Source organism: Ictidomys tridecemlineatus, chromosome 3 (assembly GCF_052094955.1).
Source record: "Ictidomys tridecemlineatus isolate mIctTri1 chromosome 3, mIctTri1.hap1, whole genome shotgun sequence".
NCBI lineage: Eukaryota > Metazoa > Chordata > Mammalia > Rodentia > Sciuridae > Ictidomys > Ictidomys tridecemlineatus.
Genome location: NC_135479.1, coordinates 16,024,484 through 16,039,811, shown reverse-complemented (window position 1 = coordinate 16,039,811; position 15,328 = coordinate 16,024,484). Strand labels below are relative to the sequence as shown.

The 15,328-nt window shown below is 40.2% G+C and overlaps 1 protein-coding gene across 3 annotated transcripts in view; it reads left to right on the top strand.

The window, feature by feature from the left end:
- Positions 1 to 15,328, top strand: part of Mettl2a (methyltransferase 2A, tRNA N3-cytidine) — a 15,670-nt gene extending 342 nt beyond the window's left edge. The window contains exons 2-10 of one of the 3 annotated variants that reach the window (XR_013436006.1): positions 25 to 116; positions 2,161 to 2,516; positions 3,669 to 3,718; positions 6,669 to 6,729; positions 7,915 to 8,054; positions 10,247 to 10,353; positions 10,479 to 10,548; positions 13,158 to 13,223; positions 14,634 to 14,708. Coding sequence is in view for 2 of the 3 variants with exons in the window: in XM_005328173.5 (XP_005328230.1) it covers positions 25 to 116; positions 2,161 to 2,516; positions 3,669 to 3,718; positions 6,669 to 6,729; positions 7,915 to 8,054; positions 10,247 to 10,353; positions 13,158 to 13,223; positions 14,634 to 14,788 (1,027 nt within the window). In the remaining variant the exon portion in view is untranslated. Of the gene's footprint in view, positions 1 to 24; positions 117 to 2,160; positions 2,517 to 3,668; positions 3,719 to 6,668; positions 6,730 to 7,914; positions 8,055 to 10,246; positions 10,354 to 10,478; positions 10,549 to 13,157; positions 13,224 to 14,633 lie in introns of all 3 variants that reach the window. The other 2 variants (XM_005328173.5, XM_078041917.1) reach the window with 2 other exon arrangements.

The window sequence follows — 15,328 nt, the reverse complement described above, 5'->3', positions numbered from 1 at the left end:
AAGCTGCCTGTTTGGTTTTCCCAGGGACGATGTGGAGTGGTCGGAAGAGCAGGCCGCAGCGGCAGAGAGGAAAGTGCAGGAGAACAGCTCTCAGCGGGTGTGCCCAGAGAAACAAGGTGCGCCCGGGCGGACGTCGGTGGTTGGTATCTCAGCCAGCGTGCTAGAGAACGTGCCTTGCGGAGAGGCCAGCGAACCGCAGCTGCCAAGGTCCTTGGTTACTGGCCTGATGAAGAACTCGGGAGTAGACGGGAGGGAAGGGAGGAACAAGAAGGGAAAAGGCGCTTTTTAACCTAGCCTTATTGGGGGCATAGAGCATGTTAACTTTAGGGTTTCCGGTGGTTTTTTTCACTTGGGGGAGGACAACTTATTCTAGCAATTGAGTTTTTAACCTTGTTGACTAGTACTATATTGATGTGGTTAATCTTTGAAAACTATATATAGTACATTATCTTAGTGAATGTACTTTCTTCATGATTTACATGGTGCTTGAGAGTTGCCATTGAAGCTAGATTTAAGTGAACAGATTTTAAATATTGTTGAGAAGGAGTAACAGCTAGTATTTATGTATCTTTTTTTTTTAAAGAGAGAGAATTTTTTTAATATTTATTTTTTAGTTTTCGGCGGATACAACATCTTTGTTTGTATGTGGTGCTGAGGATCGAACCTGGGCCTTACGCAGCCAGGCGAGCGCGCTACCACTTGAGCCACATCCCCAGCCCGGTATCTTTTCCTTATGGGATGGGTTTGAGGACTTAGAGCGTCTCAAGGAAAGATGCATGAAGAATACAGAAGTCTGGCCAAGGGAAAACATGTCCCTCCTTGGAGAGTAGGCAAAATTAACCTAGAGACTAGTTGGTCCTATGTTCTAAGAGACAATTGCTGGTCCAACTAGAAATTTGAGAGTAATGCCCACTAAAAGAGTTCTGTACAATAATAAAAATATTCCAATTACAAATTATTCACCCAGCTTAGTTTGACAGGCTAGGTAAAGCAAGGTTAGAGTTAAAGGGATTTTGAAAATCATGTAGTACACTTCATCTTTATACAGTTACAGAAAGTTTAGCTGAGTGCAGCAGTGTGCACCTGTTATCCCACTGCTTAGGAGGATCACTTGAGCCCAGGAGTTCAAGGCCAACCTGGGAAACATAGGAAGATCCTGTCTCAAAAAGAAGGGGGTGGGAAAGAAGCTTGGACTACAGGACATTAAGTGTTTTCCCAGAGGTAAGCTGTCAGTAAAGGGACTAAAATCCAATTCCTTACTTTAAAAAAAAAAAAAAAAACTCCCTACACAAGTTGGGACCTTGTATTGGCAAAGAAGTAAACAAATCTGAGACTGCCTTAATCACTTTAAATGTTTTTAACTTTTTCTCTTTTGTCTTGCAACCTATACTGGCCTCAAACTTGCAATCCTTCTTTCTTAGCCTCCTGAGTAGCTGGGATTACAGGCATGAGCCACCATGCCCAGCTTCAGTCCACATTTCTTCCTTTAGTCTCTTTGGTTCTTCAAAACCCTTCTCACCTACAGACATTTTTATGTTGTCTATTTTGAGTCTTGTTTCATTTTTAGTTACTAGTAATATTGAATTCGTATCTGGACTTCACACTCTAAAGAACCAGAGAGAGAGTGACATATTTAACAAAGATCTGCTGATTACATAGGTAACCATTGAGTTTACTTGAACAACCCAAGATCCTGGGACATTTAGTTTCTAAAATAAAATATTTAGAGGGGAAAGTAGCTGCCCACAAATACTTAAAAGTTGTTATTTTGGCCCCAAGAAACAATAGGATCTTTTTACTAAAAGTGATTGGACAGATATTTGCTTGTGTGTGTGTGTGTGTGATGCTAGGGATTTGCTTAATTTTAGAATTTTCCAATACTCAGTAGCCATCCAGAGACATGAAAGGAGAATGATAGGCAGGAAGTTCCCTGTGTGGTGGTTCCAACAGAAATTAAACTCCCTGGGAATGACAAATCAGGGGGATTTGGGTATAATAATAACAGAACTAAATTACCTGAAGTGCCTTCAGCTCTGTGACTATGGCTTTACATGTGGTTACTTTTAGTGTAAAATGATATTTAGTGAAGTAGGATAATTGACATTAGATAATATAAAATATTTGAGACCTGACTCAAAATTCTTTCTTGACTCTTTACAGTTGATTATGAAGTCAATGCCCATAAATACTGGAATGACTTCTACAAAATTCATGAAAATGGGTTTTTCAAGGATAGACACTGGCTTTTTACTGAATTCCCCGAACTGGCACCTAGCCAAAATCAAAATCACTTGAAGGATTTAATGTTGGAGAACAAAAGGAATGAAATCTCTGCATGTAGAAGCAGTGAAGATGGACATGGATTAACAGTGGGAGAACAACACAAGTGTTCTAGCACCCTTGAACATACAGCACAGATGTTTTCTGTGGAGGAGACTGTAACACAGAAACTCAGTCACCTGGAAATTTGTGCTGATGAGTTTCCTGGATCCTCAGCCACTTACCGAATACTCGAGGTAACTTCCTTTAGGTTCCTGTTAGTGGACTTAGTGAAGTTGTCACATTGTGTACACAAAATAAAGTAGAAAGCCTTACCACAAAAATGATTCTTATCTGATGAAGGTGACTAAACTTGACCCTTATATTGGCCTGGAATTGCCTGAATTTTTTGAACTGGAAAGATGTTTAGATGGGTATTATAATAGAATTTCACAACAAAGGAAATATACAGTCCACTGAAAGCTAATTCTGGAGCTGGTTGGCCTTGCAGTTGAGTCCTGTGGTGTGACTGTGTGTGTGTGTGTGTGTGTGTGTGTGTGTGTGTGTGTTGCTAGGGACTGAACCCAAGGCCTGTACAAGTTAGGCAAGTGCTTTACCACTGAGCTACACCCCTACCCCCTCTCTGGAGAGATTTTGGACAAGTTCCTGTGCTTCCCAGAGTATTGGGATTTGTTGCCTCTTGGCCTCCTCATTGTTAGGAAGATTGAGATAATGTACATAAACATACCAGAATAGTGTCTGACATGTAGTAAGACCTTAGCATCAGTATATGCTTGCTGTTTTTATTACCACAGGCAGTGCTGTATTTAGGACAAAGTAAATAAGGTATCCTTTTTGTAGTTTTCAATTCAGTCTGTTTTTCCAGTAATAGTACAGTGGAATTCAGTAGGAAAATATTTTTATCGATGGGACATTTGCTAGGACTTAAGAAGTAAAGATAGCAAGATGTGATGATACAAGCCTGTAATCCCAGCTACTAGGGAGCCTAAGGTAGGAGAATCAGAAGTTAAAGGCCATCTAGGGCAACTTAAAAATAATTTTTTTTTAAAAAAAGGATCAGGGGATATATCTCACTGGTAGAACACTTGGCTAACATTCATGAAACCCCAAGTTCCATTCCTAATACTGTTAAAAAATAAATAAGGTAGCCTATGCCCATATTCTAAATCAGCTCCCTTCTAATGAAAGCCCATGCTCCTGTCTTTTATGGCTACCTCTTTAAGAAGATCAAGATTAAATAATGTAACGGGTATTGTTAAGCTCTAGTCACTATACCTTCCCTTGTACAATTAGCAAAGTTATTTATTGATTATTTAGCTTTAGAGAGTTAATGGTTTTGTGAATATTATTAATAGCTTCTATGACTAATAGCTCATTTCTATCTCTAGGTTGGTTGTGGTGTGGGAAATACAGTCTTTCCAATTTTACAAACTAACAAGTAAGTGTATTGTCAAGTGTAACTATATGACAGCAAAGAGGACAAAGGTTGGAGGTCCATTGTTCTTTTAGAACTCTTATTGTATTAAACTGTCAGCAGTGGTTATCCAGAAACATGGATTGCAAGGAATTTAGGTTTCAACATTCTCCATTTATGAGTCGTTTAATTTAATTTGATATGTAAGCTACCTTTGTCATGGGGGAAACTAGATTTAAAAACCTGTTATAGTGTTAATATATAGTGCTTTCTAAGATGCTTAGGACATGTTCATTAATCTATTTCTCTTCCTTCCTGACCTCTGTAACAATCACTAGATTATCATTAATCCCTGAGTAGAGTTGAGAAAGCTGACCTATCTCCATTTCTGATATAAACTCAAATATTGCTGTACTCAGAACAATTCTCACACAAGATGTGTGTGCTGTTTTCCACATACTGACCAAATCTCCAACTCCAGCTGTGTTCTTGTAATTCAATTCTGATACTGTCTACCTGGAGTTCGCAGTCAGATTCCAAAAGACTGCACCCCCCACTTCAAATGCCAGTTGCAAATATGGGCTTTCCACATTTTTTCCTGTGCGTTATAAATCTGGGAACCCACAACATCCTCCTTGGGTTTGGTAATTTCTTAGAGTATATCACAGAACTCAGGGAAATACTTTATTTACATTTACCTGTTCACTATAAAAGATATTATAAAGTGTACAGATGTACAGCCAAATGAAGAGATATATAGGGTGAGACCTGAAAATCCTGAGTTTCAGAACAGCCCCAATGGAATTATGGGATGTATCGCTTCCTCCCATACACCCCTAGCCTGTGGATGTGTTCACCAACCCAGTAGCTTAGCAAGAATCATCCCCACCTACCCTCCATCAGGAATCTTTATAGAGCTTAATATCCTTCCCCTATTCCCTTCCTGACAGGTTGGTAGGGAGCTGAAAGTTAGAACCCTCTAAATCACTTGATTGAGACAGTAGATAAGTAGGTTTGGGTTTTTGTTTGTTGGTTGGTTTTGGGTTTTTTGTGGGAGTTTTTTGTCTTTTGTTTTGGTATGGTTTTTTGGTACTAGGAATTTAACCCAGGGGTGCTTCACCTGTGTATGTGTGTGTGTTTATTTGTTTGTTTAATTATTTATTTATTTTTGGTGCTGGGAATTGAATCCAGGGCCTTGTGCATGTGGGGCAAGCACTCTATCAACTGAGCTACATCCCCAGCCATTTTTTATTTTTGAGACAGGGTCTTATTAAGTTGCTTAGGGTCTTGCTAAATTCCTTGAGGCTAGTCGTCCACAAATCAACTTCTTGCCTTAGCCTCCCAAGTTTCTGTAATTACAGGTCTTCACCACTGTGATTGACTGACTAATCACTTGATCTTTTGGCTACCTAGGGGCTCTACTCTAACTTTAGCATAAATTCAGTGTGATCCCAAAGAGACTTATTACAAATAACATGAAACACTCCTACCACTCACAAAATTCCTATAGTTTTAGAAACTCAGCTTAGAATCAAACTACATCTCTTACACAACTATTCTCAAGCCACAGGTGGAAATGACATTCTAATTCCATATTTTCCAGTAAACCTATTGTTTCTCAAAGGTTCTATTTAATAATTTGCCAATTAATACTAACAGGATTTAGTGACACATTAACCTCATTAAAAACATGTATCTTGGGTTGGGGATGTGGCTCAAGCAGTAGTGCGCTCGCCTGGCATGCGTGCGGCCCGGGTTCGATCCTCAGCACCACATACAAACAAAGATGTTGTGTCCGCCAAAAACTAAAATAAATAAATAAATAAAAATTCTCTCTCTAAAAAAAAAAAATGTGTATCTTGGAGTTGAGGTTGTGGCTCAGTGGTAGAATGCTTGCCTAGCATGCGTGAGGCACTGGGTTTGATCCTCAGCACCACATAAAAATAAAAAAGACAGGGCTGGGGTTGTTGCCTTGAACGTGTGAGACCCTGGGTTCAATCCTCAGCTAAGTGAAATAAAGGTATTGTGTCCAAATACAGCTAAAAAATAAATATTTAAAAAATTAAATAAATAAAAGACAATAAAGTCCATCAACAACTAAAAAAAAATATTTAAAAAAACATATATCTTATTGCTAGGAATTGATAAGAAAACTTATCATGACACACTGTTAGTAACCTACTTCAAATACAAGTAAAACTTTCCTCAATAATTATGGCCTTGGGCTGGGGTTGTGGCTCAGTGGTAGAGCCCTTACCTCTCACGATTGCGGCCCTGGGTTCGATCCTCGAACCACATAAAAGTAAATAAATAAAGGTATTGTGTCCAACTACAACTAAAAAATAAATATTTAATAATAATAATAACAACAATAATATGGCCTTGCTGGGCGCAGTCATGCATGCCTGTAATCCCAGCAGCCCAGGAGGCTGAGGTAGGAGGATAAATTTAAAGTCAGCCTAAATTTTGCAAGACCCTAACTCTAAATAAAATATTTTTTAAAAGGACTCAATAGTTAAGTGCCCTGGGTTCAATCCCTGGTACCCCCCCCCCAAAAAAAAAAGGAATAAACACGGGGATTTTATCTTGTTCTTTTTTGCCTCAATATCTAGGATGATGTCAAGCAAAGTAGACTTTCAGCATTTGACGAAGGAATTAAGTATAAGATGTAATCTCTGTCTTCACACCATTCACTGTGTAGTGGAGCCAGCTTGTAGGCACAGATGTATTCCTAGCTTGAAGAAAGTTCTAAGGAAGCTTAGCAGAAAGATGCAGGAAGGCTGCCATCAGGCCCAGCTTGATTTGAAGGCAAAGTAATATTTTTAATAAATATGTGTTGTAACTAATAGGTACGGTTTCTTTGAATGAATGGTACAGTACTCTGCCACTTGATACTTTATCTGCTAAAGAAAGAAAATAGACACAGTCTATTTTGCAGCCTAATTTTTCTGTTTTTTTTTTCTGCCCATTTCAGTGACCCAGGCCTCTTTGTTTACTGTTGTGATTTTTCTTCCACAGCTGTGGAACTAGTCCAGGTAAGTGCAGTGGCTCATATCAGGATTTTTCACTTACTAAATAAAGGGGTTCACTATGTTTTGGCACTATGGCCTAAATAAAAGATTTAGTGAAACAGCCTGGTTAAGAGCCAGGTATATTAAATACTGAATCTGCCACTCACCAACTGTAGAACTTAGAACAGGGCTCTTCACCTTTCCAAACCTATGTTCACCAGAATGACCGTCCCAATTCTAAAATCCCAGAAATAGTCTGATTTATTCAGCCCTGCTTAGAAATCTACTCACCCTGTCTGATTCAGCTGTGATCAGTGGGGAACCAAGTCACATTTTTGGGAAAAAGGGACATGGTTGGGTGCAGTGACTCACATCTGTAATCCCAGAAACTGAGGCAGCTAAGGTAGGAGGATTACAAGTTCAAGGCCATTCTGGGCCACTAATTTAGATCCCGTCTTAAAAAGCAAAAAGGGCTGGAGATGTAGCTCAGTGGTAGAACACCCCTAGGATCGATCCCTAGTACCATAAAAAAGAAAAAGAAGATACATGGATGGGGAAAATACCATGTGCCCTTAACACTGAGCTACATTCCCAGGCCCTTTTTATTTTTTATTTTGAGACAAGGTCTTACTAAGGTGCTGAGGCTGGCCTTAAATTTGTGACGCCTACCTCAGTCTCCCAAGTTGCTGGGATTACTGGCATATACCACCACTATTTCCAGCTTGGAAATAGTTAATCTTGTGGCTCAAGATCACTTAAATATACTTTGTCTTTCTTCTTATGAGTTTTTTGGTCTCTTGATTTTCTTGGCATTCTCCAGTCCCCAGATCTAACTTCATACCTGACTGGTGTGACAGTGTATCAGAATAAAGAATAAAAGTAGTCAGAAATGCTCCTTTTAAAAGCATCAGTTTGGGGACTGGGGTTATGGCTCAGCAGTAGAGTGCTCATGTAGCTTGTGCAAGGCCCTGGGTTCAATCCTCAGCACTGCATAATTAATTAATTAATCAATCAATCAAAGGTATTGTGCCCAATTACAACTAAAAAAATTAAAAATAATTTTTAAAAAGCACCAGTTTGAATTGCACAGGATCTTCCCTATCTCTTTTACTAGAAGTAGGTTCCTCTGCTGGAAGTAATAGCAGCGACAAGCTGATCTCAAGTTATGCTCACTTATTCTGACCCATTTCTTTCTCTACCTGTGTGCAGACAAATTCAGAGTATGACTCTTCTCGTTGTTTTGCTTTTGTTCATGATTTCTGTGATGAAGATCAGAATTATCCAGTGCCTGGGGACAGTGTTGATGTCATCATTCTCATATTTGTTCTTTCAGCAGTTCTTCCAGACAAGTAAGTTTGTTGGTTGGTTGGTTGATTTTTTTGTTTTGTTTTGGACTGGGAATTCAACGCAGGGCCTCATGCATGCAAGGCAAGCACTCTACCACTGAGCTCTCCCCCAGCCCTTTTTATTTTGTTTTGAGACAGGATCTTGCTAAGTTACTCAGACTGACCTTTTACTTGAGATTCTCTTACTTCTTCCTCCCAAATAGCTGAGATTACAGGTGCACAACACTGTGCCTGGCTCAGACAAGTAAGTTTTAGGTCCTTTAACTAGTAGCCTAGCAAAAAGAAAGTTTTGGTCAGAAACCTTAATTAAAAGTTCTAAAATTAAGAAGGTTTTTTTATGTTCTAATGGACATGAAGAAGCCATACCATCTGTGATTGATTTGTTTGACATCAATGCTTAAATACTAAGCCACATCCCCAGCCCTTTTTATTTTTTATTTTGAAACAGGGTCTCACTGTGTTACCCAGGGCTTCACTGAGTTGCTGAGGCTGGCTTTTAGAACTTGTGGTCCTCCTGCCTCAGACTCCTGAGTTGCTGGCATCACAGGCATGCACCACCAGAAATTGTAAGTTTTTAAGGAAAGGACTTCATTTAACAAACAAAAACAGTCTCAGCAGGCACAGAGGCATGCACTTATAATACCAGTTTCTCAGAAGGCTGAGGCAACAGGATCACATGTTCAAGACCAGCCTCAGCTCAGCAACTTAGTGAGACTGTTTCAAATATATATACATATGTATATTTTTTGTTGGTTTGTTTGTTTTTGTGGGGAGGTACTGCAGATTGAACCTGGGATACTTAACCACTGAGCCACATCTCCAGTTCTTTTGAGATAGGGTCTTGCTAAGTTACTTAGGTCCTTGATACTTTGCTGAGGCTGGTCTTGAACTTGGAATCCTCCTGCCTCAGCCTCCTGAGTTGCTGGGATTTACAGGCATGTGCCACCACACCTGACTCATAATTTAAACAAGAACTGGGACAGGGCTGGGTGTGGTTGTGGCTCAGTGGTAGAGCACTTGCCTAGCACGTGTGAGGCAATAGGTTTGATCTCTGTCACTATGCCGCAGTCTGGGCACAAGATCTCGAGCCACTCACACCTTGTAGATTCAAACAGCAATTCTTTATTCCCGAACTCACACCGGCCCTGTACACACGTTCTGGGAAAATCCAAGTTCTGCCGCCAATTCACGTCCCAAAATACTTTCTGAATTCCACGGGAACTCAGGCAACAGGATATGCCCTATTCCCAGCAGGAATAATCTTAAACCTGGAACTGCCCTAAACCCAGATTTTCTTAAATCGGGAACGCCCTAAACCCAAGGAGCGAGATACTTCCTAAAACCTGCAGGATACACCCTAAACCTGGATCCACCCTGGTCCTTGAGCAGGGTCACCTTTCTCAAACACACATGCAATGTCACAGCGAATTTCTAAGGCAAGTCCATTTAACATGGGGTACGCTGGCAAGGAAATTTTGATGCGTTATTCCTACTTGGCAATGGCCCTCAGCATCACTACATAAAAATAAATAAAATAAAGGTACTGTGTCCATCTACAACTAAAAAAAAAAAAAATGAGATGTAGCTCAGTGATAAAGTGTCCCCTGAGTTCAGTCCCCAATTGGAAGGAGGGAGGCCACTGGGGACAGTTTTTGCATTGAAAGATCTCAAGTCTAATGGGGTAGTATATGACTTGCTAGCAGTCCCCACATTGTTTGGTCAGGGCTCCCAAAGAGCCACAGGAGTATAGAGCACAACAGTCAGGCACTGTGGCTCACACTTATAATCTCTGGAGGCTGGGGCAGGAGGATAGCAAGTTCAAAGCCAGCCTCAGCAATTTAGTGAAAGAGACCCTTCCTCAAAATAAAAGCTAAAAACAGCTGGGGATATAGCTCAGTGGTAAAGTGTCCCTGGGTTCAATCCCCAGTACTACAAAAAATGAGTAGAGTGAGGTGGCAATCCCAGGCCCAGGATAAAGTAAGCCAGATGGAGAATATGGAACTTTGCTTACTACAGAGCCCTATGGCAAAGCAGGCTTTCCTTGAACTTCTTTAACTAAAGCAGAGGCAGAGGAGCTATAATTTCAGGGTTGATGTGTCCAAGTTAGGAAGTCCACAGGCTTTTAGGGATATGCGGCAGGGAAAAGGAGCCCTTTTCCTAAGGAGGCATAATCTTTCTTCCCTTCTTCCCCTCAGGATGCAAAAAGCTATCAATAGGCTGAGCAGACTTCTGAAGCCTGGAGGAATGATGCTTTTGCGAGATTATGGTCGCTATGACATGGCCCAGCTGCGGTTTAAAAAAGGTATTTTTGCCATTATTATTAAATGGTGTTTTTTTTGTTTATTTGTTTTATTTTTGTTTTGGGGGGTTTTGTTATTATAGAAGATGGGTACAATACCTTTATTTTATTTTTTATGTGCTGCTGAGGACCAAACCCAGTGCCTCACACAAGCGAGGCACGTTCCACCACTGAGCTACCAGCAGACTAGACCTAGAGGTCAGTGGAAGGAGACTTCAGAATTAGAGCCCAGTTTGTAAGCCACTTGATACATAACAAGGAAAGGGATGATGTTTACAAAAACTTTTAATAAGAGTTTTGTAAAATCTGGGTTTTAGGTCTTTTAAACCAAAATAACTACTTTAAAAGAGCTATGCTTAGATATTTGATTACATAAATAACATTAAATTTAGTATGATCAAAGATGCCATTGAAAAATTAGAAGAGGCTGGGTTCAGAGCTACAAGCTTGTAATCTGAGCTACCCAGGAGGCTGAGGCAGGAGGATAGCAAATTCAAGGCCAGCCTGGGCAATGTAGCAAGAACCTGTCTCAAAATAAAAATGACTGGGGATATCGCTCAGTGGTAGAGCACTTCCCTAGTGTGTACCAGGCTCTGGGTTCCATACCTAGCATTGAATTTTTTTCTCTTAATTAGAAGACAAATGAGAAATTGAGTAGATGTATTTCTAGAACATATAATAAATAGACTCATATCTATGCTCTTCAAAAGGCTGTCATGAGATTGATAAGGAAAAGATCAGTGACCCACCCAAAAAACAGGCAGTTCACAGAAGAGCATATCTAAATGGCCAGTAAACAAAACTTAGAGGAAATATTAATAAAGAGATAATTGTTTCTAACCCTCTCATTGGCTAGATCAAAGAAAGTTATGTGCTTATTATTTTTTTTTTTAATTTTCAGTACTGGGAATTGAACCCAGAGGTATTTTACCCCTGTGCCATCTGCCCAGCCTTTTTTACTTTTTATTTTGAAAAAGGTTTCATTAAGTTGCTTAGGGCCATGTTTAGCTGCTGAGGCTGGCCTTGAACTCAGCAACTAAGCAAGGCCCTAAGCAACTTATGGAGACTCTGTCTCAAATAAAAAGTAAAGCTAGTTGTGGTGGCACACTTGTGTGATCCGAGCAGCTCAGGAGGCTGAGGCAGGAAGATAGCAAGTTTGAAGCCTGCCTCAGCAATTTAATGAGACCCTGTGTCAAAAAATAAAAAGGGATGGGGATGTGGCTCAGTAATTAAGTGCTGGGTTCAATCCCCCATACCAAAATATAAAGATGGTGCTGTTAACTTAATCTGGGGCTTGGGGATGATTAAAAACAACAACAAACCCCCCCCCCAAAAAAAAAAATATATATATATATAGTTTTCATCAGCTAAGTCTAGCATACAGAGCTAAGAATTACATGTTCTCTAAACTGAAAATCCATATACAACAAAATGAAATTAAACCTCTCTCACCATGCATAAAACTTAACTAAAAAGGATCAAGGACCTAGGAATTAAACCAGAGACTCTGCTTCTAATAGAAGAAAAAGTAGGCCCTAATCTTTATCATGTGGGATTAGGCCCCCACTTCCTTAACAAGACTCCTATAACGCAAGAATTAAAACCAAAAATCAATAAATGAAATGGAATCAAACTAAAACGTTTCTTCTCAGCAAAAGAAACAATCTGTGAAGTGAACAGAGAGCTTATATCCTGGGAGCAAATTTTTACCCCTCACACATCAGATAGAGCACTAATCTCTAGGGTATACAAAGAACTCAGAAAGCTAAGCATCAAAAAAAAAAAAAAAATCCAATCAACAAATGGCCCAAGGACCTGAACAGACACTTCTCAGAAGAGGTATACAATCAATCAACAAATATAAGAAAAAATGCTCAGTATCTCTAGCAATTAGAGAAATGCAAATTAAAACTAAACAATAAGTGTTAGCGAGGATGTGGAGGAAAAGATACACTCATACATTGTTGGTGGGACTGTAAATTGTTGCAGCCAATATGGAAAGCAGTATGGAGATTTCCTCGAAATCTGGGAATGGAACCACCATTTGACCCAGCTATCCCTCTCCTTGGACTATACCCAAATCACTTAAAAACAGCATACTACAGGGGCACAGCCACATCAATGTTTATAGCAGCACAATTCACAATGGCTAAACTGTGGAGCCAACCTAGGTGCCCTTCAGTGGATGAATGGATAAAAAAAAATGTGGTGTTTATACACAATGGAAATTTACTCAGCAGTAAAAAAGAATAAATTATCATGGCATTTGCAGGTAAATGGATGGCATTGGAGAAGATAATGCTAAGTGAAGTTAGCCAATCCCCAAAACAAATACCAAATGTTTTCTCTGATATAAGGAGGCTGATTCATAGTGGGGTAGGGAGGGGGAGCATGGGAGGAATGGGTGAATTCTAGATAGGGAAGAGAGGTGGGAGGGAAAGGGAGGGGGGCAGGGGGTTAGCAATGATGGAGGAATGTGATGGATATCATTGTCCAAAGTACATGTATGAAGACACAAATTGGGTGTCAATATACTTTATATAAACAGAGATATGAAAAATTGTGGTATATATAATAAGAATTGAAATGCATTCTGCTGTCGTTTTTTTAATCGATTAAAAAAAAAAAGAATTACATGTTCCCTGATAAACTTGCAGCCCCCCTGCCTTAGCTTCCTGAATTGCTGGAATTTTACATGTGAGTTTTCATGCCCTGGTGAGAAATCAGCGTGTTGATGCACATTTGATTAGCAGTGTATTTAAAAAGTGCTTTGAAGTGTGTCTGATTTTTACCATGTCCCTCCACAGGTCAGTGTCTTTCTGAAAATTTCTATGTGAGAGGTGATGGAACCAGAGTTTACTTCTTCACACAAGGTATGAAAAAGATGATCTGTATTTCCTCTAAAGGTCTCCAAGATGCCAGATATGTGCTTCAGTATACTTTGAGAAGAAGATTGACTTGGACCCTCTTAGCTTTTGGACAGTGTTTCTCCAGCAGTTCTCCACCCCACTTATGCTGGCCTTCAGTCCATTACTTTGCTTTCTGTCACTTTATCCAAAATGGAAACTTACTTGTTTTGCAAGATTCACTTCTAGCCGGGCACAGCATCTGAGGCAGGAGGATTGTAAGCTTGACAAGATTAGCCTCCATAACTTAGTGAGAACCTGCCACAAAATAAAAACAACTGGGCTGGAGTTGTGGCTCAGCACTAGATTGCTCACCTCGCACGTGCAAGACCCTGGGTTTGATCCTCAGCACCACATAAAAATAAATAAGTGGAATAAAGGCATTGGTACAACTAAAAAATAAATATTAAAAAAAATAAAAACAACTGAAGATGTAGCTCAGCAGAAGAGAGCTTGCCTAAGTTCAGTCCCCAGTAGTGGAAAAGACAAGACTCATTTTCAGGCCAGCCTGCTTTGCCTTTGACACTGGGCTGTAATTGAGGTGCAGCTACTTCAGCGAGTCATTTCCTCTGAGCTCCAAGTATAACCTGGAACTGCTTTCCTCTTGTCTGCTCTGTATGCAGGCATCTTCCTTCACCAGTATTTTATGAATATTCTGTTCATGAGCCCTTTCTAAGGTCACACACATACTTTGAGTTTTTGGATGAAGTGATGAAATCTCTCCCCTAAAAAAAGTTGCTTTGATGTACACATATACAGGTTGTTGGGGTTTTGGTTGTTTTTTGTTTTGTTTTTTTTTTGTTGTTTGTTTGTTTGTTTTGTTTGTTTTTGATATGGGGGATTGAACCCAGGGGTGCTTAATCACCAAGCTACATACCCAAGCCTTTTTTAATATGTTATTTAGGCACAGGGTCTAGTTACTTAGGGTCTAGCTAAGTTGCAGAGGCTGGCTTTGAACTTGAGATCCTCCTTCCTCAGCCTCCTGAGCCACTGTGATTTCAGGAGTGCACCAATACGCCCAGCTTTTAGATTTAATTTTAAGGTGCTCATAAAGCCCTGGACACCAAATATAAAGCAAAGAATTTTCTAAAATCCTGTCCTGTAACTTTTGGCTTAAAAACCCCTCCCCATCATCTGACTCTGAAAAGATCTTCCTCTGGGTTTCACATTGCCCTTCCCATGAAGTTTGGCTTCCCCAGCCTGAACATGCACTTGCTGTTACTAAGCCATCACTGGGTGAGTAACAGAACTATGCTGTTGGAGCCACCTAAAATGCATAATGACAGCAACTCTCACAGCTCATTTAATATGGGAGGTAGTCAACAAGATACTTTTCTTCAGGGGAAAATACATAAATATCTTCTCTTTCCAAACCAGATGAACTGGACACACTTTTCACTACTGCCGGACTAGAAAAGGTACAGAATCTGGTGGATCGTCGATTGCAAGTGAACCGTGGGAAACAGCTGATAATGTACCGAGTTTGGATTCAGTGCAAATACCGCAAGCCTCTTCTGTCCACCACCAGCTGAAAGGCACCTGTTCCTGATACAGCACAAGCTCGTTGTTTGGGGAGTTTTCTAAAAAGTACATCTGAAGTGCTGGTTTCTTGATGTTGGACAACTCAAGAATTTAAACAAGGATTGGATACAGTGGCACACACCTGTAATCCCAGCAACTTGGGAAACTGAAATAAGAAGATCACAAGTTCAAAGCCAGCCTCAGCAATTTGTGAGACCCTTGGCAACTTAGCAAGACTTTATCTCAAAATTAAGAAAAAGGACTTGGGGCTGGGTGCGGTGGTGCATGCCTGCAATCCCAACAACTTGGAAGGCTGAGGCAGGAGGATGGCAAGTTCAAACCCAGCCTTAGCAACTCAGTAAAACTCTTGTAAAAAAAGGACTGGTGTGTGGTTTGGTGGTTAAGTTCCCCTGGTTTCAATCCCTGGTACCAAAAGGAAAGAAAGGTCTGGGAATGTCGCTCAGTGGTAGAGCACTTGCCTACAGGATGGGAAGTCCTGGGTTCTGTCCTCAGCACCACAACAAATAAATTCAAATTCAAGCCCTCAATAA